The 25,068-nt window shown below is 42.6% G+C and overlaps 1 protein-coding gene across 3 annotated transcripts; it reads left to right on the forward strand.

Annotated features, from left to right (window-relative positions):
* Window positions 1–1,960: 1,960 nt before the first annotated feature.
* On the forward strand, window positions 1,961–23,704 carry rint1 (RAD50 interactor 1). Of its 3 annotated transcripts, XR_015426029.1 has the most exons (15): window positions 1,961–2,239; window positions 2,931–3,172; window positions 4,386–4,616; window positions 5,041–5,181; window positions 5,641–5,797; window positions 6,318–6,431; window positions 6,719–6,944; window positions 7,621–7,758; window positions 8,188–8,387; window positions 9,436–9,543; window positions 10,627–10,781; window positions 13,997–14,177; window positions 14,846–14,964; window positions 21,717–21,840; window positions 21,949–22,081. XR_015426029.1 is itself a non-coding variant. In XM_022239867.2 (14 exons), exons 1-14 carry the CDS (start codon window positions 2,093–2,095, stop codon window positions 22,160–22,162), a joined length of 2,316 nt encoding a protein of 771 aa, XP_022095559.2. In that variant the 5' UTR covers window positions 1,966–2,092; the 3' UTR covers window positions 22,163–23,704. The 3 variants fall into 3 exon arrangements, 2 of the variants coding, with proteins under 2 accessions (XP_022095559.2, XP_022095558.2); XM_022239867.2 differs by lacking the exon at window positions 21,717–21,840 and having other exon boundaries at window positions 1,966–2,239; window positions 4,443–4,616; window positions 21,949–23,704; XM_022239866.2 differs by lacking the exon at window positions 21,717–21,840 and having other exon boundaries at window positions 1,967–2,239; window positions 21,949–23,704.
* The last annotated feature ends 1,364 nt before the right edge of the window (window positions 23,705–25,068 follow it).

Below are 25,068 nucleotides of genomic sequence, written 5' to 3' on the forward strand. Positions count from 1 at the left end.
ATGCCATTTTCCGTCGTGCGTCGCCCGTCGTGCGTCGCCCATCAAATGGGTTGCATAGGACCTGCAAAAGCCGGGGTTTAACAAATGACAATGTGATGATTCCATTCACTTCTAAGGATCTTTTCCCAATAAGGCAAGTACAAATCCCACCTGCAAAGCATGTACTAGTCCCATAATTAATGCCAATAATGCTAGACTACCCCTGCCCCTTGACAAGAAAATGTCGCCTTTCTGAGAATTCAACCAAGTGTTTGTGGGGGAAAAACATTTTCAGCAAAAATGTTCAGGCCAACTTATCCACAGTCTAATTCTAATTTGCATACTTTAAAAACGTGCCGACTTGTTTTCATCAAATTCTAGAAAGAAATCTGCCAACCGATACAGATATTCCGTTTTGTCCTCTTAATTTCACCTTGAAATACAGAAATACTAGACAGTGCTGTAGATAACAAACTGTTTATTAAATGTATTGTTACGGGGCAATTACCACTTGGTTTCAGTTTCAGAAATTGTGACGTGTTGGTTTTTGTGGGTGTGTATGCCATGGTGGATAGACCAATGAGAACAGGTTGTCCAGCATATCAGCATTATTTATGGGGCTAACAAGTAACATTACTGTTTAAAAGACTTCTGTGAGCCTACCTGCAACTAATTTGGAGTATACAGCAGATTTCATCATAGGTATACCCGCCCTCAAAATAATGTTGAATCAGTTCGTCTCTTATGAAAACTATTAAGGAATCAAACATTGTAAATAATCTATTATTTACATTCAGTTCTGTGGGGTATCGTGCAGGGACAGACAGAAATATCACATAGGCTATAGACCTAAAGTCTGGCTGTTAACGAGTAAAGTTACGTCTAGAGTAACTAAGTTATCGAGAAAAACAATCTACCCTAACAAAAGTCTATTTTGTTAATTTATTTATGTAACCCAAAATGGTATTATTTCATACACACGTTACTTAACCGATGTCAGGATGTTATTTCTTCTTTCAATTGGAGTTTGGCGCAACTGCAAAAACGAATACATGTACATCTTCTAGTTCTATTACTAAAATGAGAGTCAGGCATGGTGGATTGATCGAACAAGGACATATACATGTGAAACGATCAAGGGTCAAAGTTAAAAATACCACTGCGCAATCCTGACCAAGAAAAAAACCACGGGCGATGCGCGACTGGCGTCGCGCGACTGGCGACGCGCGACTGGCGACGCGCGACGGGTTTGAAAGGCGGTTCATGGCAGTGAAGCGCACTCCCTATTAGTCACAAAAAGTGGTTGCGCGCAACACAACACCCAATCATTGTTCGGATACTATAAGGGGCGAATCGTGTCAGTGAAGCGCACTCCCTATTGGTCACAAAAAGTGGTTGCGCGCAACACAACACCCAATCATAGTTCGGATAGTATGAGGGGCGAATCGTGTCAGTGACGATGATTGGGTGTTGTGTTGCGCGCAACCACTTTTTGTGACTGCCGATAGGGAGTGCGCTTCACTGACACGATTCGCCCCTTATTATGGGTGCGTTCGATTAGCTTCCCTGAACACACCAGTGTTACACTCAAGGGAAGCCTCAAAATGAGGCTTATCGAACGCTGCAGTGTGTTTTCCAAGGCATTCTGAGAAAAAGGTCAAGTCCCCGCCACGTTCCATCATGTACGTCCATGCTCAAACAGTCCATCCGTGACGTCATTACTCTCGGGCAGCCTCCAGAGACCCGCTCGCCAGCTGGGGTAGTGGTGGCTGACACCAGGGCAGGCACGAACGTCACGTGATGGCTAAACGAACGCTCTCGTGTAAGTTTGACTTACACGTGTAAGCTAATCGAACGCACCCAGTATCCAAACTATGATTGGGTTTGTGTTGCGCGCAACCACTTTTTGTGACTAATAGGGAGGGCGCTTCAACGCGCGACGGGCGACGCGCGACGGCAGATATGGAATTCTTCGATGATGGTCTGTGCATAGTCTCTAGACGTCTTTCGGACGCTGATGACTCTTGATACAGCCTCGCTTCAGGGTGCCAGTCTATACTTTTTTTTTATTAAGTACTTGTAAACAGTGCAACGCGTGTAACACATCTCAAGAATGACTGAGCCTGAGGATTGCAAGGCAGTCTTGCGCAACGAAGTTATCTGTCTAATAGATGGACAGATCGATGATGTTAAGACTCTAAGTAAGGTGAAGGGGCTACTTGAAGGTGCACTTGATGAAAAGAAGCTCCTTCAACAGCAGGTAGATTGATCAGACTTAGCCTTTCATTCATGACCGTGGTGCTTATTGTTATTATTATACGTGTATTTCCGACATATTTCCCGAATGTCAGCTGAACTTGCGCAAAACTGACAGAAGGTTTTACTAATGCAGGTAGAACTATGGGAATAGGAAAAGGACTAAGACTTAGATGGGAGAATTATGAACATGATAAAATGTGAGCCAAGATTAAGAGATCAAGTGGGATAATCTGGAAGAAGCCAGCTAGATTTTGCCATTTTGGGACAGTGGATATTTGATCTTGAACCAGTCCCATGTGCTTGCGCTTTTATTGCATGGCTCTCGAGGCTCCCAACTGAAATAAAGCTTAAAATTACAGAAGGTCTGAATTCCCTTTCATACATGAATAATGTGCGTTACCATATAATTATATTTATAGGCCTAGTCACTGGGTCCCTTATCTCGCCACTTACTGTGAAAACCAATCAGACTTAACAAAAGGTGGCGATATTAGGGACCTGACGACTATAACGTCGTGTATGTTACACATTTAAAATGTCAAGCCTGTCAACATTTAGAACGAGTGTGGGCTTCATCGGCCAGTTATACACAAGGGTCATATAGCCTGATGCTTTGCTTAAGGTCACTTTTTTGTGATGTCAACACATTGTCAGTTCAAGTTGCTTGTTTCTTTTGTGTCCCCCATCGGAAGTTGACAGCCGTCAGTCATGAAACCCCAACCAGAATCCAGGAAGCTCTCCGGGAGGCGGAATCGGCTGTGCACCAGCTGGAGTCCCTGACGACATCCAACAAACAGTCCCGACGGTCCGCCAACAGCCATCTCCACCGCGCCAAGCCCATGGTGCAGGAACTCAGACAGATGACCGAGAAGGTCCAAGAGCTGGAGAGGTGCATGGAGTACATGAAATGGCTGGCACTTGTTGAAGACCTCAGGTAAGCTTGTTCCTCCCCAACTAAAGCATCTGTCCCAACCGTAGACTGTACCCAGCTGTAGTCTTAAATATAGTGCTGTAGTTGGGCCGGCCCAACTATAGTGCTATAGTTAGAATAATTGCAACTATAGTTTGGATGATCCCAACTAGAATTGGGACTGATGGTGTAGTTTGGGTGTTATAATCTGATACAGTTCATCCCAACTGTAGCATCAGCCGTAACTATAGACTAATCCAGCGACCAGAATTTGAAGCCATTACAGCAGGGCCATCCTGTTGGAACGCAGGCAGTACGCACACGTTGCTCTCAGAACAAAAGGGTGTTGTGACTTGCCACAATGCGCACGCACCTGCTCAAGTTGAAACCCTTGCGTGAGTGTGATGGTCCGACAGGAATGGCATCTCCTCGGTTTTGTCTGTAGAAATAGAAATATAGTAGTTGGGTCAGTCCTGCTGTAGTATCTTGGTCCGGACCATCCCAATCATGGTGAGGACCGACGCTATGTCACAATGTAAATGGTTAGCTTTTCAAGAGGAATACACTGAAATACTAACCCCTGTAGTTATGTAATTACCCAGCCTACCACCAGAGCTGTAAGGTTTTCCCAACCTGCTCACACTGATTCTCCAAGCAGGGACGCAATGCTCCTTGGATATTTGATTGCAAAGAACCTGCCATTGTGTTCCTGCAGTGAGAAGGACTCGGGGAGATTCCAGGCAAAAATGTGGAAAGGGTTATTAACCGTGTAGAAGTAAAGACCTGTTGTCCTACGTGTACATATTTGTGTACGTGAACATAGTTTGACCGTATATTTTGCACCCGCTAGCATAATTTAGGCTTCACCTTTAGAGAAGATAGCATTTATCCAATGAAAGCATTACATTGTACACTTTTAACCCTGACGGACCTCAATCCTTCAGTGGCTGGAGGGCGGTGGACTGTAAGGCTTAATCAATGTCATCTAATGCGAGGCTCCCACAAGCTCATTTCTGTGTTACCTGGAAACGTTACTCAACAACAGTAGGTGTTATATATGTGGTTGTGAATGTGTAGACATCGAATGAACACAATTTGCTGTGGGTCGCTGGCAATTAATTCCTGTCTTTCCCATCTTGTCTTTTACTAACCTCTTTCTTGCCACTCGACCTGCTGTGGTTCACCCCCCAAAACTGCACTCTCTGATCCCACCCACCTTGCTCCCTGCCACTAACAGCTCGGAGATCCAAGGCTCGCTCCTGGTCAACTCGGCTCCCTTTAAACTCTTCCACAGCTCCGAGGTGCAGAAAGGGATCTCCATGGGGGCAATGCCAAGCGCCGTGGCCCATTTTGCCAAGCTTGCCCAGGTGAGCGAGGCCCTACAGGGCTCGGCGTGCACCAATCTGGTGGCCTTTGTGACCTCCACGATCCTGTTCTGGTACAAGATTCTGAAAGAGAAGCTGTCTAGGTCAGTCTGAAGTTAAATACCCACAAATTGTATGTGATTATATTAGGAAATCAGTTACCTTTATCGTAACACTTATTAACCAAAGTTCATTGCAATGGATTGATGCTTTTTTTTTTACTGTGGACTTTGTAGACAAACTACAAATGATGTAACATGTGTGAGCACTCAAGAGCTCCATTGTGTGGGACACAGCGTATACACCAAGCAGTTTGTTCCCATTAGGCAGGAAGTACACCTGACTAAATTTCATCTGAATGTGCACAAACCCATAGCATTTTCACATGGGATCCAGGAGCATTAAACATTGAATTGGCAGTGGCTGCAGAAATGACCCTCTGAGTGAATGCTCTCATAAACACTGCCACTAAGCCGTATTTTTCTATCCATGTGCAAGTTTAGTCTCTCTCTCTCTCTCTACCTGTAGTGAATTTGAGGAAGTCCTGAAGGCATTCAACTGGCCATTTGTCCACAGTGCAGTCCCCATGCCACCTCCGCCGGCCCAACAGGTTGAACTCAAGAACCGCCTGGAAACACTGTTTGGGCAACTTGTCAAACTCCAACTTCCGTATCCTTGCGATTTGTGGAACTGTCAGTCTTCATGGAAATTGCTTTAAAATGTAAAGACAGTAATTTGTGAATGTCGTGACTATAGTAGCAAGCCTTCCAAATTCTACATTTACGACATTGTACAACATTAACCCTTACCCTCCTCAATCCTTCACCTGTTGGAGGACTGAGGAGTGTTAGGGTTAAAGCAGTGCAAATTGACATTAGGTTTCACTCATCTGTCACGTGAACCAGAGTTTGGGCCTGGCAATGGATATGATTTTTTTTTTCGTGTTTTGTTCTTTGTTGTCGATTTCTTTTTTCAATTAAATACCATTTTACCTTTCACACATGTTTTTCTGTTACTTTTTTGATAGATTCAAATCCCTGGAGGATTTTTTTGTTTTCAGATTATTTCAGGAGAAATACCAGAAACACATCTTTATTGCGTATGAGCTCCTTAATCATGCCACTCCAGAGATACCTTAGTCTTTGAAGATTCCACTGCTCGAGAGTACAGTCACCTCCCAGGGTCACGACCTCTTCTGTTGCCACTCCATCTGTTACTTCAGCCACTGAGGAAACGATTTCGGTATCACTTCCACGGGAAAAAACAGACCAATGGACTTGATAAGGTAAACCCATGGGCTCTGCGAATAAAGTGGGTCTCTAGCATTTCAAATCCGAACCTTTTTTGGAAAGTGACAACTTGTCAGTCACTCAAACCCACAACTTTACTGTTATGCCCCTACACTGGTATAGACTGAATTTCCATCGTAAAATCTATAAGGGTACAGATCCTGTTACTCCAAAATTTCTCTAAACCTCCAGTTTTTTTGTAAATGTTATCAGACCAGTGTCAAAATCACAGAAACATACATTCACACTTCGAATTGAGAAAAGTATGTGTTTTGTTTAAAAAAAAACCACACAAGGCAAAGATCTAGTTCTTTCTCAGGTACAGCGTTGGTGCTTATTAGAGGACTCGGCCCATCATTAGACCAGTGCATATTTCAAGCCCTGCTATGGAGCATTCCATATAGTACAAAGCAATGGAGGTTTTGCACAAAGTATGAGCAGAAGAGCAATGACAGGAAGTCCTAGTATTTGTACATGTGTTGCCTGCTGGACTCCTGATGGTTCTTGGTGTTGCAGCCCGAATGGTACCTGACCCAAGTCTTGAACTGGATACGGGACCACAGCGATTTCCTTGACAACACCATCCAGCCCATACTAGATACCAAGGACCTCTCGCATATCAGTGCAAAGGTAAGGACATTTCGTAGTGTTTTCTCCACAAATAAAGATACTGCTTAGATTCTTGGCAATGTGAAATATCTGAAATTTCTGCACTCATGATTTGGTATATGCCATCATTTCTTGGACTTTTTGTAGGGGGTCTAAAGCAGTGTTCTCCTAGACTATATATCACCCTCACTCTCCTCCAACTACGGAGTTGATGGTCAGTAAGTCAGCATAAGTAACATATAAATTAAAATTGTTCAAAATTAGAAAAAAATTGGTGAGTGTGATATATGCACAGTGTTTTGAATCAGGTGGAGTTCATCCGAGGCCTTCTGAACATCGTAGCAGCCAAGCTTGAGCACGACATCCCCGAGCTTCTCTTTGACGAGCATCTACTGTCCCACACCATCGATGAGCACCTGCTCTTCAATCGGGAGGTCAGGGGCAGCTACAGTTATCCTGCCGGCCAGCCCGACTGCCTGCACGTCCTGACGGGCAAGGAGTGCTTTGAGAGGTGGCTGGTGGTGGAGAAGAAATGTAGGTTTGTTGACGGGCCGTCCAACCTTTCTCTCCTCGGTGGGATAGGAGCAGACTAGTCATAAGTCACAGTAATTGAACATATCTCTCGCATTTGATGAAGGCATGGGCATACTAGCTGAGTTTCTCATGCCAACAATTTTTAATTGAAACTGGCATGTAGTGTTACACTGATACAGTGTTAAGGTTTTACCGATATCCGAAATGCAATAGCTGCTCCTGAAATATACTGTTAAATTGTATTTAAAAAGAAAACCAGGGTTTTTCTGCTCTACCTTGCTAGGATTATTTGGAAAGCAAAGCCTTGAACTTGGATGCTGACTTAAATAAAATGGGGGCAACGTTGCTGCCGCGCAGTTTCTAAAATTCCATTTATTGTGGTATTTCATGAGTTTTCATCTATTGCCTATTGGCCAAACTTACAAGTCCTGTGGCGTGTAGCGCAGGGTACTATGGTATCTTGAACTGGCTACACTGAAGCCTTTCGGGATTTTTGTGTGCATGTATTATGCACCTCCTATTAGATGCAGGCTCTTATGTGAGTAATATCCACATGGGATGCTAAAGCAGAAGGCTAATTTGAAGAGCTAGCCCATTTCTGACACCAGAGATATGACATCTTGTGAATGAAGAACATAGTTGATATCTTATGACCCATGCTTTCCATTTTCCACAGTTGCAGTTGAGAAGATAGACTCCCTTCTAGCATCGTCAGCTGCCTGGTCGCCACAGTACAAAGACTTGGAGGAAACAGACGATCTGAAAGTTCCAGAATGTGTAGAAAGCTTCATGACATTAATGTTAGTCATAACAGGTAAATGCTTGGAGTACCGTGCTGAATAGAGAACTGACCAGGAATAAGTAACGTGCCTTTAATATTGGTCAAGGCCGTGAGTTTTTCTTCTACAGTGTATTACCATTTGCGAGCAATAGCCATGCCTCTTGGACACCCCCCATGGAATTTTTTTACCTTGAGTTTTGTCTCAGATTGTGTTCATCCAGCATTGGGCCACTCTTTATATCATATAATCGGACAAAGATTTCAGGAGATTTGTAGGTCAGTTTCTTCAGTACTCTGCAAACCAAATCATCGTCAGAGAGTTGGTGATTGCTACAAAACAATATTTCAGCCAGAGCAAAAGGTTTTTTCCACGGCCCAGATCAACAGCTCACCCATTGTTTAACAGTGCCAGCAAGGAGAATCGGAAACAATAATTGAGATTTGTAATTAATAATTCTGCAGAGCGCTACAAGGTTCTCCCCTCCCCGACCCATCACTTGAGGTTCCTGGAGTTGCAGCTGGACCTACTGGATGACTTCAGGGTGCGTCTCTTGCAAGTCATGAAGCAGGAGTCGGCAGATCCCCTGGCCGGGAGGCACAGCGCCATCCTGAACGGAGTCAACTACATCATGGACATCCTCAAGGAGTGGTCGGAGCAAGTGGTAAGTAAAGCAGCATAGAGAATGTTGTGCAGAGTTGTTGAGTTGTCTCAGGAAGATTTCTTGCAAGTTCCAGGGTTAAAACTCGGCTCACTTTTATTTTTGTCATTTGGAACCTTGAGCTTCGACACCGACACTCAGACCTGGATTGGACATCAGTTTCTGTACACGTTTTTCCGAGCTTTCTGCATATGGTTTGTTGAATATTCAATTCTACCAGAGTTATTTCCTGTTTCAAAACCAGGGCTAGGTAGTGTCAATGAGATATTTGCCTAAAAGCCATACTTGGCACAAAAACGTCTCATTGTGACATAAGAGCAAATATGCATATTGCTTATTCACAACACTTGAATACATTTCATCTCAAGTGAACATCACCGTATTGTTGAGCACTGCTTCACTCTCGTACCCGCCTGACGTATGAACCAGTCTTTAAAATGGTAGCTGGCAAAACAGTACTATAGTACAGTGTTTACGTTTAACCCCTTCGCGCCGGGACGCGGATAGAGCCGCCGTAAAAATTGAGATCCTCAGACCGCTTTTCAGCTATTATTCTCGGCCCACACTTGAGCGAACATGGTGAAAGAAGGCAGACCCTGGCTCTTGTATATATGGTAATTGGTCTTTGTGCGTAGCTCAGAAATGAAAAGACCGAATTTGCATCATAATCACCAGCTTCACAATAGTCCCCACTTTGAAAAGAGGCAACGGGAATGTGGAAGCTTGAGTAGAGCCGCATGGCCACTGAACAATCAGCCTTTTCACCATGTAATTCAAAGCGTGCAGAGCACGCAGGGCCACAAACCGAGAATCTGCGGTTTGGCAGGTGGCCTTTGTGGCCAAGTGAGGCTGGAATTCTTGGAGTTGGCTTTTGGGAAGAAATTCCCGTCATCAAGGGGTTAAGAAACTTTGACAAAAATACTGGTGTTTGTGTAAAGGACTTGCACCTTGAACCATGATGATGGTAGTTTTTTGGCTAGAGAACTCGAATAGGTCTGCATAGTCCAAGCAAGCGTCACATTGCCAATTTGTCTCTGTCTTGTCTCTGCAGTTTTTTCTGCAGCTCCAGTTCTACAGCAAGGAGCAGGAGACAATGGAGCACTTCAACAGTGCCCTTGAGACGCTGACAGCAGCCCAGGACGTCAGCAAATTGTCACAGGTATGTATGCGGCATTCTTAAATCACTACGGGACCATCCATAAAGCACATACTCAGAGGGGTAGAGGCTACTGACATTGTGTGCGCCTTGGAAGGTGGAAGAGGGTCCGAGGCACACATGCAGAGAGTGCTTGTTTTGCTTTTAGGAACTAGGATCAGCTTTTGCACATCAAGAATCATTGTAACACAGTACAGTCAACTCTTGTTATAAAGAACACTGTTATACCAATTTATACAGTAACTATCCCAATTTCTTGAGTACTGACGATTCACACTGCAGTACGCCACCAAGAAGTCATGGAGAGGCCTTTTTGTAGTGCATTATGAGATAAATTGTTGACAAAGTCTCAGTCGCTAAACTGTGCTGTGCGTGAGAAACTTCAATTTTCCGAATGTTTGTTTATCTTGGTTGAAAATTCGAAATTGATTATTGCGAACGGGTATGAGGTAGTCAAAAATGATTATTTTTTTGTGGTGCAGGGAACAACTCAATCAATCAAATATCCCAAAGTACGTACCGAAGTGCACTCAATTACGGCAGCGTGTCGACGATAAACTTGAAAGTGGCTTGGTTGCGGCAAACTCTAACAGTGGCGCTTTGTATTGTGAATCACCCGTATTCTTGTGTTTTCTGTGTTTAGCCATTCCTTTTATAACAAAGTTCTGGTTATAATAAAGTAATTTGTCTGAGCCCGTTAACTTTGTTATAACAAGTGTTGACTGCAAATGTACCTTTCACCCTTGCCATTTAAATCTAACCAGCACTGGAACCATTGGTGTGATTAGTCAAAGAGAAACAGAGAATGCATATGTGTTTGAGGGAAGGGGTCAGAACCTTTGCAAATGTCGTGTGTTTGGAGGAGGGGGACTAAACAAGTTAACATTTGTGCACTCAGACTCTGTGGATGGCCATCAGATCTAAGCATTCAAGACATTAAGACGATGAAGAGGAAGGGAATAACAGTTGGAAAGAAACTTTAAAACTAGCCCATAGGCACCTGGCCTTTAACTCATCCCACTTGTACACCATTTTTTTCCTCTTGCCAACGTGACACCATTGTTTCTTTTCTTGTTAATGTGCCAGGGATTTCAGGATGGCCAGATGGATGTCCTAGAGGGCACTGTCTTTGATGAGATCCTTCACCTGTACGGCCTCCTTAAGGACGACATGACGGCAACGTTGCAAAGAACAGCTGTCATTGACATCAAGAGTCGGGCAAGACCTTACAGGAAGGACAAGTAAGGATCTGGAACTTCCTTGCAGTAGCATAAGCCATTGATAATGGAGGAAATCTATGCTTGGTGGGTGTTAAATGTTTAAGACCAGAGCAGAATTGACGCTGGTAATGATCAATTTGAAGGCAAGGGACATCAACACCATCCATTCTCCTGAGCTGGTCTTGAATTATGTTTAGGACCAGGCAAGTGCATGTTTGTTCCTATTCATAAATACCTTTTGAGTCACAAAGTCAAAAGAAGTTTTTGAAAATTGTATAATTTCCAACCAATTTGTTCAACAATTTCGCTTTATGTTTTTTGAAACACCCCTCCAGCCATGGTATGGTACATTCCTCTTGCAAGTAGTCCAACAATCTCCTTATATGGAGTGTGGTGCATACTATGTGAGATTGTGCACAACTAGCTGGTGCTTTAACAGTTGTTTAAGACCGGCCATGTGATAGGTTCTCAACCAATAGGAATGGCTAAACTGTCTTAGTTGTTTATGAATAAGAGCTAATTGTCATTCGGATTTGAAGCAAGTGCAGATGGCTTAAGAGGATTCACCAGCTTTTTTAACCTCTTCCTGCTGAGTAGAATTTGAATATGCAGTCTGGTTCCCGGGCAATTTTCAAGATATTCCATTTTCAACAATCTTCAAGAATTCATAACTTCATTCACTGGACGTTTACACCCACACAAATGACTGTCTGGTGGCTACTCTAATCTGACAGGCAGCCTCAATTTACACCCAAATATTGCAGCCAGACCTGCCGCCCAGTAAAAAGAGCCCAGATTGTGCAGTGTTGAGTAATTTCCTTTGTTCCTAAAATTGGCCTAGTGCGTTGCTGAATGGCAGTGGCGTCTTTTCAAATACAGCCGGATTAGCATGCAGCGGTATAGTATCGCTCATCGCTGGAGTGCTGGAGCACTTTTATCTGCGCTGATAATCCGCGGATGCAGAATGTCACAAACACTGGTATACTGTTTCAAAACAATGACGGATTACCTCTGCTAATGCCAGCTGAAAAATGATGGTAATTCCCAGCACAGGTCTTTTGTTCCGAGTATGGTCTTTTGTTATAAGGCTCAGCTTCTTTGTCCAATTTCGGGCAGCCCAGCTATGCATGCAAACCCACATATGCAGCAAGGTATGAGACGGAGAGAACCCCCTCTGCTTTGTGTTGGTCATTGTCTCGCAGGAATCTGGGGAATTCCTTTCAGACATCTTGGGGGGATGTGTTAAGTAACAATAGTCTGGAATGTGTATAGGGATTGGACATGTTGGGGGGGGTACCCCTCGGTCTCATTTCTTGCTGGGTATACAAACCCAAGGAGTCCAGACCAGGTACCCGGGCTCCAAGTGGTTAATATTGTTTTAAAACCATGGAATGTACCTCAGCTATTGACAAGGGCAATCTTTCAGTTCTTTGGATGGGTTAACCCTTTTCAGGGTAAACTATTGTTAAAGAAAGACCATCACAAGGCTAGACACAAGGGCATCCCCCAAACCAGTCAATTGGCAATACGGATGAACAGTAACAAAGAAATGCTTTTTTTGCAGAGTGGAGGCCTGGTAGTGATCTTTTGACGATTTTAAAGGAACCAGGAACTGAATTTTTCTTAGAATCACCTTTTGTGTATCTCTGTATTCCATGCATGAAGACTGTTTGACATCTCTTTTGAGTTACGTGAACTGAACGGTGCTCTTTTGCAAACATTAAAATTGGCCAAGCATTTCTGGGCAAGTGAGGGCACTTTTGCTTTGTAAATCCAGGAAGACATGGTTCAAGTTGCATGTTTTCATGTTAAAATTGTGAACCCAAAATTTGCTATCTGGGAACATTTCCGTGAAAAGGATTTTTGCTGGATTATTGCCATATACTTACATAGCAATAAATTGCCAAAGAAAATAAAATCTGCCATAGCAGTGGTTAAAAAATCTAGAAAATTTCTGTGCACAAATCAGTGCAACATTGAGATTCAGTGCCTTGGATGACATTATGGCTCTGCTCATGAATATGCAAATATACATTAGCATAAAGCAAAATAAGCATCAAAATATGGGTTAAAACAAAAATTTAAAATCAGGTTAATTGAAACCCAAAGATGTAATTTCATGGGTTTTTTAGTAAAATTTGTAGAAATATTTCTATTTCCTGGTTCCTTTAAGGGGTATCAACCACAACATCGACTACTTTATAAGATGACTGTTGGCACACCTATCCATTCAAGTAGTCCTGCCCTATCAGGTTGCTCTGACAAGACCATTGATACATGTAGCTTATTGGCAGATTGGTATTTTGCGTGGGTTAAAATACTGTAGAAGTCTTTCAGCTGTTCAGTTGGATATGAAGACAGTACAGTGCCACTATAATTAACACAATGGGGTCCGCACAAAATGTTTGGTGTAGAGGCTGTTCATTATTGCTATGTTCTGTCTTATTATTCAGGAGGCAAAATTGGGGAGCTGCTTTGGCCAGGGGCCAAGTTGGCTTGGTGCCAACATGGTGAAGTGCTAAGTTGGCTAGGTGCTAAAGTGACAAACATCTGTAGATACTCTGTACATGTACTCGCAAACATTACTGACCATGCTGCGTGTTGGCCAGTGTTCTTTTAGCGAGTAACATTTTCGTCAACTCTTGAGTCACTATCATCAGTCCTAAATATTTTTCCTTTATTTAAAGCAATTTTTCAGTGTTTGTCAAAGTGTGTGGAAACTTCGGGAGCCAAGGGGAATATTTGGTACAGTTGTTTAGTATTGTGGTGTTCGATCCAGCAGCGTTGTACTGTATTTTGCTCTTTACCCAATCCGTGGACAGCCTCGTTCGTTGTCTTTGGATCAATGTATCTTCCTGTCTACTGGGAAATTCCAATTTCTTGTAGATTTATTCATAGAGGGTTTTTGCCAGAGACTGGCAGTACTGAATTTCACTTGAAGATTTCTGAGCATGTTAAATGTCAAGTAGATTTCATCTGTTTTAAATGTCCCATCACCACATCTTCTTTCTTTGCTCACTGCCGGCGGTCATTTTCCACATGTCAGAGTTTTAGTCGTAACCTTTTCACAGAATTATGGCTTAAGTGTGTCCACTCCATTCCTGAATCCAGCTCTCTCTGTCTCTGGTTTTCTTCATTCGTAACTCATGAGATCCATGAAATTCACATTTCACAAAGAGAGCAATATTCACGGAGAAACAGAGTGCATCAATTATTCATAAATTTGTTCTTCCTAGATGGTTTGCCATGCCCTCCCCCAAGGACTACATCGCCCCTGCTCTGTCTGCCTCCCTCTGTGAGCTCCTGCAGACACTTAAAGAAAGACTCCAACAGCTGGGGGACCAGCTGTGCCCCTCGGTCTTCAATAAGCTCTGGATGGGCCTAGCCGAGGAACTCAATAAATTCATATACGAAGAGGTGCGTAGAACATGAGAATGGTTTGGCTGTTGAAGTGCTTAACATGTGATTGGAAGGTGATGGGTTAGAGTCAAGTTTCAGCACACTTTGGACGGGGATGGCTTAGGAATTCAATAATAATTTGAACACTTGAGGACAGGGCTGCTGTAGCTTGTTTGTCACCATCTTAATGAAACTCCTGAGTCGGTGAAATCCTTTGCCGGAATGGAAAATCAAAAATAAATTTTAAGACCAGTAAAAGATTTCAACTCGGCACGGAAGGAAACCTTTCCCATCTTGAGTACTTTAATCAACAGTTCCTGGCATTGCCAATGGCCAGCAGTCACATTTGGCTTTTGGATATATCAGCCATTGTGAAACTTGTCCAAAATGAACATTGTTGTCTGTGGCTAGAGCTAATCACCATGGCACTCCAAATGGCAATTACCAAGCCGTTGTCGAAGGGATTCAAGCATGAACCTGTGTCTGTTGAAATGGAGATATTCAACAGGGCCTTGAATTGCTCGAAGCTACACACTGTAATTATCTCGTGTGATCTGTACACGGCTACTGTCACCCCATCAACAACTTCTATATTCGATAGGACTTACATCTTCTTTGTTTGAGGCATATGCTCATGCACTTTAGTTCAAAATGAGTGATTAGATGTGTCCACAATTTATTTTTAGGTGATTCTTGCCAACCAGTTCAATGAAGGAGGGGCCTTACAGTTGCACTATGATATGACCAAGGGCTTGTTCTCACAGTTTGGAGACTTCACCCAACGCCCCGAAAATTACTTCAAAGAGTAAGTCACACGAAGCTCAGAGACCCTTATGTAGATGTACCAGATGGGTATAGTGGGTTCTATACGGGATGAGTGTTAAGTTGATTGGAAATGCAAGCATTACATTAGAAAATCCATGGGCTCCATGTTGGTCAGCATAACGGTAATCTACGGATATACGTGTTACATTACAAAAGGTCACTTGAAAAAGAGGACAGTTAAATAAAGAATCTTGTGCAAAATGGATAAGGTGATATTGCGTACGTATTGTACACGCGTACAGCGCGCAAATCCTTCAACCATCCATCCACAGAGCCATCAATATGATTTACTCGGATAATGTCACAATTTCTGCCGAGTTCTTCATCATGCGCCACTCTTTGGTGCAGCCCAGCCCTGGGAGGAGATGTCAGACCAATCCAGAAATCAAACAGTAGGGCAGCACTTAACGGTAGTTGACTTGTCTTGATGTAGGGTATGCATGTGTTACACCCAAGGGACCCATGGCACCTGATGTAAAGGGCAAGAACGTTATGCACCATGGGGAAGGAGCAAAGACATGCAACCACATGTCACTTTTAGTCAATAGTCTTTTTGTTTTTTGCTCATTGGTCAAAAAGGTGAAAGACAGTAACTCGCTGCATAAGAAATGAATCATATTGTCACGGTGTAACCCTTTATTACAATGACTTTGTAAGAATTGTACCAAATAGGAGAAAGACAGATTGCTTTTATGTCATGTATGTGGGGCACATAAGGCAATATTCAGCAGACATAATTCAACCAATATGCAGTTTAATTTTGATGTGGACCACTTTTGTGAACAGGTCGTCTGACTTCCTTGACCAACAAAATTCAAGTAGCAAAGACCGATGTGAAAGAGCCTATTTTATGCTTGGAAAAAAGATACACAAAAGTTTGTTTTGTTTTTTCATTATAACTTAATTAAAACAAATCCCAAGACCGCATACACGTACACAGCACTATCCAAGTGTAACTTCCCAATGGTTTATTGTGTGTCTTGGGGGCCATATTTCCTGTGAGCTTCATTCATTCTCCTCCTGTGAATATCAGCCCTGGCGCAGTCTGAGCAGGATTTTGTTTTTTAAAGTTCGTTGCTATATTTTGCATTCAGTGACCACGCCTGTTGTTTTTGTGGCTGCCTGCACCAGAGTAGCGGAAAAGATTTTTTCAATCTGATAATATCCGCTGATTATCCTGAGGTGGTTTCGTTACCTTCCGTGTGAATAACTGCCTACACCTGGAAACGCAAATTATGAAGGGGAGCAAAATATCTAACATGCCCTCGTGCTGTATTTAACAGGAGGTGGATGGAGGCAGATTATACTAAACGCTGTGTCGGTGTTGAAACAAAACACTTTGGAGTGACTTGAGGATATTTCCAAAGATGATGAGTAGTTAGTTATATGTTAAAATAGATCACAAAGCATGCTCAGGAAATAGGAATCCAAATAGCTCCAAAAGTGGCCTTTATAGCACGTCCCATGAATGTACATATTTTTCAGGAGCATTTCCTCACTTACTTTCCCCCATTTTTGCACCGTTGTCTGTGTCGCTTTACTGGCAGTCAGTGGCCGCATTGTTTTGCTCTTTTTTGTTTTTATTTTTTTGGGGGGTTATGTGTGCATTGTCCACATGACAGGAAGGGAGGATCTCAAAGGTTATGTGTGCATTGTCCACATGACATTACTTGTATAAATAGGGCTTTTCTTTTGTGACTTCAAGTCAGGCTTAATGGTTAGGAAAACAAGAAATTCTCAGGTGTTTCAAACACCTGAGAATTTCTCAAAAGAGAGTGTTTACCAGACAGCAAATGCCATTGACAGAGTGAAAGGGAATCAAGAGGTTTTCTCTTCCAACAGACCCTGAAACCCATAAATGCTATTTGGCCCTTATCTCGAAATTACATCAGCGTAACCATGGCAACAGCCTTCCAGCCTCACTTCAGAGCATGTCAGTCTACACAGCACAAAGAAAAGCCTAGATTGAGTGTCTCTTGCCTCGGTCATGTGCTGAGCGTGTTTACGTTTCCTTTCATTTGCCCTGGGTTTTGGCCACTTGTGCGTGAAGTCAGTTTATCACATGATTCATTTTTCATCTTCTTTTCCTTTCGTCTTTCATTCTGCCCTGTGCCACCACGTTGCAGGGCAGAGCTTGGCAGCTATTTACCTACTATTTCCAGGCCGTTTGTCAGAGAACGTTCCGCAGGGGTGAACTGTCTATTAATCCGTGGGTTATTGATCCCTTGCAATGGACGGCCCAAGAAACTGTTCCAAGCGAACTGGCATTTTGTCGCCAATGATGTGTACTCCTCCAGTCACGGGTCCACTCAAGCGGCAATCAGCATGTGACACTCGGCGTTGCTGTCCCTAAAGCGTGACTTTCTCCACGCCTTCTTCCTTAGTTTTTTAATCGCTTGGCTTTTCCCCTGGGAACCATCACTTATTGGCAGTGAAACATTCCCAAGGTACCTCATGTCTTGTAAACTGGAACTACCAACTTCTCCTCCCCCCCAGGGAGTGTACAGTCTGGAGGCCTGATGAGTGTAGCCTGCATGGGGAATGGTTTACCCAGGTGGTCATAGATTGAAGAATGGATGCAGACAGTGTGCAGACAGTCGATTGAGCAGTTGAATAGGTTGTCTTGTTATAAATAAGTCTAGTTGTGGAGGCTTTAGTGCGATAGACATCATCCACAGCAGAAGCCATTTTCATCTTATTCCCTGAATCTATCTTAGTGCATTTAATCCATTAAATGGGGTGATACTAGACTATTTGGGGGTTCCAAACCCCACTTTTTAGGTTTTTTCCAATGTTGCTTCAAACATTGAGCTATATTTATTACTCACTTTATTACTCACTCACTCATTCTATATAAAAACAGAAGGCATGAGTTTGTTTGATTTCGTCGCTGTCATTTTTACCCTCAGGTTTCCAAAAGGAAAAGTTTTACTTCACTTTAAATTCAAGATGGCTGACACATGGCCAGTTCAGTTGGTCATTGAATTGTCATGGAGAGTGTTTGGAATTTTTTTCTCTTTCCACGTATGGAGATTAATCCAAGCTCCTTGTTCATTTGTGTACAAGGAAAATGAAGAGGAGAGGAGGCACCGAGACAAAGAAACATTTCTCTTCTTCCCAAATATTTGTGAGAAGACAGAGCGAGTTGAAACTTCCTCACCCAGCTAAAATTTTTAGATAAGCCGGTTAATAGTGGTACAGTCACATTAGGAATTGAAAAGGCAACATTTATAAGTGTCTCGAAAAATGATCTTTGTGCATCACCTGGACAGGAAGTATGTTTAACACCAATACAAAATATCACCTTAAGTTGAAATTTAAAAGTCTAACCAACTGAAACAAAGCTTATTGCTATGGTGCAAGCAATGCTAACAATTGGCAACAAATAAGCAAACTGAAATTTCTGGACAAAGCAGTTAAGACGTTCAACAGATTTCTGATTATTCAACTTACATGTATCCCCCCCCCAAACAAAAAAAAATGCAAATCATGACTGGAATTCATCCTAGGACATCTTGTAAGACTTCAACATACATGCCAGCTGCCAGTGGCCACATTTACTGTCTCATGAGAAATTCCTTTTCCTTCAGACCCCGAGGCTAATTAGAGAAGCAATATCCACGCCGGTGACTGGAAGCAGTTAATCCACCCCCATGACAGTAATAGATGTACAGTGGACAGTAATGAGTTGATTAAACTCACAGACAAACACGGATGCTGGTGCACGCGTGCAGGTCCCTTCCCTCAGCTCGCACCACCGTCAACACAACTTGAATCTTAATGACGCCACTCAAGTCAGAAGCGACGTGGAAAACATGATAAAGGAAAACTTCAACATAGTTATCGATTTTTTCCATCTTAGGGAGTGACAAGACAATAACTCAGGCTTGGGTCTGATCTTGTCTCTTTTAGCTTCCCCTTTTATAAGAGACTGAAGAAAGGACAAACAAGGAGTATACCCGCTGTTTTTCATCATCAGCCTCCTCCGCCAGACCACCACCCTCCCTTAACTTTACAAATTGTACTTATGTATGTGGTACATTGCAACAAATCCAATTGAATGTGGTTTATCACTATAAGCAAAGTGCAATAGGAGTCACAGTGGGATTCGTAAAGTAGGACGTCCAGTAGGGTACGCACTTTGCGTATCCCTCCCCCATCTTTTTTTTTTCTTTATGAGGAAGATGTCTCTTCCATTCTCTTGTTTCTTTTGCTTCAAACAAGTTATTCAGTGAGTTTGATGAGAGACATTATTATTGATGCTTCACCCCTCTCCTATGATCTGGCTCACTCCCACTCGGAGCACCCCCTTTTAGAAGTACCAGGTGCCCCCCCCCCTTAGTTCGTCAATTCTTGATCTGCCGCCGATGAAGTCAAACCATCCAGCACTTTTTGGGATCAGTATCTTTTCGCTGCATGCCTTCAAACCATGTCGCAGTGTTACATGAATTCTTCCTGTTGCCAACCGCTCTTACAAATTTGCAACATTATAATCACAGCATGCAGACACACACACAGGCCCACAGATGTAATCGCCGGAAATCGAAGGATCTAAACAGTTCTCACGGACCAGACACACAGCGAGGGGCATACACTAACTTGGTCTGCTCGGAATATTCATGGCGTCGGCGTTTTGGACACTTCTTCCTACCCTCTAGCCATCGTAATCTATGCGTGGACATGCGGGCACGTGTACACAGTCTGCCATCCCTGCAAGGGAAATTGATAACTTGGCTTGGCACATTGGGACACATGTACGTGTATATTTATTATCCTGTACATGTTGATTTTGATTTTCAGGGAAAAAAAATAATACACAGGTTTGGTTGCTGCCAGTTACAAAATCTGTTTATTCATCTTATTCTCTTGTGGCAGCCCATCCCGCTAATTTTAAGGACCACATCACCTTTTGGGGCCACGAACAAAACACAACATATGAAAGAAAAATAACCGAAATCTCAACATCTTTTGGAAAAATTCACCCCGAGAAGAAAGCCAGAAAATGCAAGCCTGATCTTGTGTTAGGCCCTGCTGCACAGTTGGCCCCCCCAGTCACATTTGTTGCAGGCACTTTGATTTTGCCTACAACAAAACCGACTGGCCACCTGATGCTCATCAGCAGATAAAGGAAACTCTGGTCTGCACAACCAGGGAACAGTGGCTTCTGGATGGATTGGTCATCATTAATGGCATTGGTGCAACACAGTGTTTCAGAAATGAAAATCTGCCCCAAGATAAAGTGTACCCTTACTGCCAAAAAAGAGACAGGCTCATGACTCGTGGGAAGTTCTTCAACGGGGCTCATGCATGCATCTGGCGCACCTGCAAAGATTGTACAAATTGACATGCTTTGACCTGTTCCCACTCAGACCGGATAGAATTACACTTTGCCGTGAATGAATCTCAAGTAGTAAAAAGACACACAGTTTCCAAGTGGCAGAAGATTGAATTCACGGACACATTGCGTAATCATAAACAAAAGAAAGATATCTCATGGAGTTGAGCACATCAGAAAAAATAAAACCCTACACCCATGCCTAATGGGTACGCAACCAATAATGAATACACTGAATGCATGCAGGCCAACCAGCTACCATTTGATAAGATGGTAATGTGTATGGTGTTTCATATCATGTTGCAACCTTCAGTTTGAAACATATATTGCATCATAAATAGGAAGTTATGTCACTCCCTAAGTCTACACCCACAGAAATGTGGCCCCCTCTGCTTGTTTTATTTAGAGAGTTCGTTTTCATTCGAATTCAGTAAACTGACACCGGCCTCCCTGATTTCCTGTTGTCGACACAAATCAGTCTTGGCCAGGCGAGACTGCTTGCTTAAGGTAAATCAATGCTACACTACAGAATCCTGCCTTGGACTATGCCTGTGAGGCTTGTCCTTTTCCTGATACATATGAACAGGTTATACAGTACAGCAGCATTGGTTTGTGCGTGGTTTGTGTCAACAGAGGGTCCAACAACCAGTCATGGGGGGGGCGTGTGTCCAATATTGGTCAGCCGTCTTCCCATCTGAATCGTCAAATACCAGTTTGGTAATAACAAAAAAAGCAAATAACCTGTCTCTCTCTGTTGCTTGTTTGGAGTTGAATTTTGAAGAGGAAAGTAATAAAAGGAGGCCTCAGTCACGTGTCAATAAAAGCTGTAATTTTGTAGTGGAGTGAGAAAGTTACGGGATTACATAAAGTGAAATTGTTTTCATTGCAGGTAGAAACAAGGTTTTTAAACTTGCACCCTATTTTTTATCTGTAAAGATATAATAAAATACTGTAATAAATGGTTTTTTTGTAACAAAACAGTATCCTCTCAGGAGGATGGTGCAGCAGTGGCCCCTTTGACCCTAATTATGTGATGTGATGTGCAAAAAACTGCACATAGTGAGAATTGTCACTAGGGTGCATATAAACTTCAAATCACTATGGACACACTTCTTGTCAGATATATTACATTTGTGATTCTAGGTTGTCTACAGCATGAATCTAGGTTATCTAGGATCACGAATTAAACAGTCTGGAAAATAGGACAGTGTCTTGATCAATTTAAAGTTGATATGCACCAAAATGACAAAGCTCACAATGTTGTGAAGGGTTTTGCGCAGATCACATCACATATGTTTTGTTGGCTGGAAAAATAGCCCACAGCAAAAGCTTTCAATGCATTTGAGGTTATCTCTGGCCTAATCCCTGCACCCATTTTTTTGTTCAATTTCTGAAAGGATTTAGACACAAGACTGGGCTTTCAGGATCCCTTGGGGATATTCATGACACTATTGCTGTGTGTTGCCAGCAGCAGTGGGACCTTTCACGGGTGGCGGTTCTGTAGCTGGAGCCAGGAATCAGGTCACGAAATGCAAATCGGGATTAGATGTTGCACTTGCCTTTATTTTCAGTTTGTGGTTCATGGGCCAATTTCAATGTAATCCCCAGATCCGTTCTTGTCTCCTCCAGGATCAAGGAGTCGTGCATCCTCCTGAACCTCAAGACAGGCTCGGCCATCTTACTAAGGGATCTTCTCTACCAGACCCTCCACGCCAAGCAGACGATAGACGTCCACGGCAGGGATCCGTCCCCAGACGCAGCCCTGAGAGACGTCGGTGTGTATCGTCTGTCTCCCAAAGCGGCTGAGATTGTACTGAATCTGCGAACGGACTGGCCAAAGTAGAGTGCAGACTGATAAAAGCAAAGTGTAAGTTGTTGTCATGTGATTAGAAAAACTGTAATATGACAAAAATTACTGTAATAATTATACAGATTCTTATTACTTGATTAAAGATTGTAATTACTTGCAGAATCCGGCACACAATACTGCTAAGTTTCCACAGGAAATTGATCATGAGCCTTCTGACATTTCATGGTTTTATGTTTAAGATAAACGATGACAGAGAATTTCGGACATTCTCTGTTTGCCAAGAAATTCTGTAAAGCCACATTTATGATAAAACAAAACAGGGTGTACAAAATTCATTAGTAATTTTTTTTTTAAATAGCCTGAACTTCATGAAACAAAAAATAGTCAGAAAAAAGATGGCCAATCTAAAAGTCTTACTCACTTTTGTTCAAGCATTTTTACATTTGACTGTGCAGTATTTTTTTTGAAAGTGGGTGGTCACTTCTTACGTGTAGTGCTGTGGTCGAGACCCTACATGGCCCGCACAGGGCCTCCAATCAGAATTCAAGTCACAAGCTCTTCCTGTGTCTGATCTTGTGTTTGGTCTGGCTCATGTCATAACAATTTTAATCCAACCAAAACCCTGACCATGACCAAGACCAAACCCAAAGCTAGCTTGCTTCAAAGCCCAAACCCCTATGCAACCCAGACCACATACAAAGTTTGCAGACTTCATGACCTTTTCACCGCCGTCCGTGCAATATATTTGATTCTTTGACTAGTCTGAGACAGTTGACTGAAATGCACCCTCCTCGTTTCTTGTCTGGTGACATACTGGACATTCTCCGGCTCTTCAGTCTCATGATGGATGGGGTACAACCCATCTTCGTGTGGCAGGAGGGTAATATCTTCTAGTCCGTGTCATTATGAATCATTAGACATGTTGGCGACATGGCCAGCCCAGTACAAAATCATTATTCCCTCGTGAGATGGCCTAATGGAAAGCCAGTGCTATTAAATGGGACCTTCAAGAGGTTGTGCAAGCCGAGTTGTCTTGCTTGTCGACTACTCAAGTGTTGTTCTTGAAATGACCTGTGTGACTTTTTTTTTCCATTATGGGCAATTCCATGTGAATCGAGAAATTCGTCAAGTTGTCATCAACATCATTTATTACTCAAAATTCACAAACAAAATGAAGTTTTTCAAATATATTAAAAGTACACATAATGAGTTGTAATGTTATCTTTTATTTGCACTTCCATTTCTTGTGAAATATTTTGGCTGAAGAATTTTAGTTGGTAACAGCAGGACCAAGTGCCACTTTCCACAAATGTACAGGTGCCCTTGTGCATCACTCTCTGTTCCAAAGCAGTTCATTGGTGACCTCCCTGATCATTTCTATATTGTGTAATCACCAACTAATGGCAATTTTCAAAGATCTGTTGAAAAAGTTTTGATCTAGAATCCTTTTGCTTTTATTTCTAGTTTTTAGTTCCTTTCGATGAAATATTAATTTAAGCCGTAGAACACAACTTGGAAGTTATTACTGATGCCCTTTAAATATGAAGGAGTAATATTATTTCCTCAAGACTGATAGCTAAATGTATTTCTTTTTCATCAAACCAGTTCTTGTGATATTACTCCCTGTGGACGAATCCACTTATTACATCCCTACTCGGCCAAGTGTTTGCACTTACAATGTAACCCTCGATGGGACTCTGGAGTACTGCTGAGAAAATTGCCTTTTAAAATATGTATTTTAAAACGCATTCCTGCATTTCCCAAGGCAATGAAAGATTCCACTTTCAAAACTTCGCCGTCATCCTCAAACCTACCCCCAGCTGTAATCTGAAGTTTCAGCCACAAGCCTTGGCCTGCCTTTACCAGAATTCAAACTGCTCGCATTACGTACTCGAAAGATTCTGCACCGAGGACAAGAACTCAAGCTGCATTTCATACCGAAGCACACATTTTGATTCAAGATGAAATTGATGACCTCTCCACCGGACAAACAAGGCGGCGGCTCAGCCTTGACTTGTGGAGAGGGTTCGTGATTCAGCTATCATTGGAATTAACATCACGACGCGGCTAAGGAGGAGTACCCTGCATTTGACCGGTATTCGGCAGACCGTTCACCTTTCGAGATACATGTACATCAACGGGGTCCTCAGATCTACCAAGCCGACTTTAGATTTACGCCTCCGTCGAGCCCGGGGTGCTGTTATACGATTAACAGACGGCAAATATTGCAAAGTCATCTCCCGGGGGAGTTGGCTGGTTTTTAGCCTTTAAGTGTGAGGTTGATCGCGGCACAAAGGCCCCAATGGCAGGCGACTTGATGTGTACTTGCCGATAAAATCAAAGATTGATGAAGAGATGTCGAGAGAGTTGTTTTATTTCGGGTTTTTTTTTAATAAGAATGGTAAATAGTAGAATGCATGGTGTTGCAGAAGTCTGAAGCATTACTGTAACGATAGATTGGGGGAATCAAACCTTAATTGGCTGAAGTCGGGTTTGAGTTTTATGCAAAATATCGAGATGTTTACATCCGTACTTTTTGGGCATTTTGGACCTCTATCCTAAAGTTTATTTACAAACTTTGTTTCGCCATTTTGACGTAGCGGGATGGCGTTGACAGTGGCAGATTTGCAAGTATTAACTTGTCAAAGTTAATGAGTAACCGATTTCATATTCCATGCATTATCGAGATCCGAATATTTGATAGGCAGGCTTTCATCAGACTGCGCGTTTTTCTAAAGGGTTTCAACAAAAAATATATTGAACCAAATTATCCTCATCATTGGAAAATTGTAGATGTTAAACTCTCTACCCAAGAGATCGCAGATACTCAAAATAAAATACAGAAGTCATCCTACACTGGAAAAATCCTTTAAAACAATCATTGTTACAGACATAGAATCGTACATTCCGTTCGGGCGTAAAGGCGACTTCTACCTATA

Source organism: Acanthaster planci, linkage group LG07, assembly GCF_054643075.1.
Source record: "Acanthaster planci isolate LZ-2023a linkage group LG07, COTS_SCS, whole genome shotgun sequence".
In the NCBI taxonomy this organism is placed as follows: Eukaryota; Metazoa; Echinodermata; class Asteroidea; order Valvatida; family Acanthasteridae; genus Acanthaster; species Acanthaster planci.

Bases quoted from the DNA above. Each gene is read 5' to 3' on its own strand.
- rint1 (XM_022239866.2), top strand. From the start codon at position 2,093: ATGACTGAGCCTGAGGATTGCAAGGCAGTCTTGCGCAACGAAGTTATC. The intron at 4,617-5,040 runs GTCAGTCTGAAG...CTCTACCTGTAG, and splicing joins CTGAAAGAGAAGCTGTCTAG to TGAATTTGAGGAAGTCCTGA. The intron at 9,544-10,626 runs GTATGTATGCGG...TTAATGTGCCAG, and splicing joins ACGTCAGCAAATTGTCACAG to GGATTTCAGGATGGCCAGAT.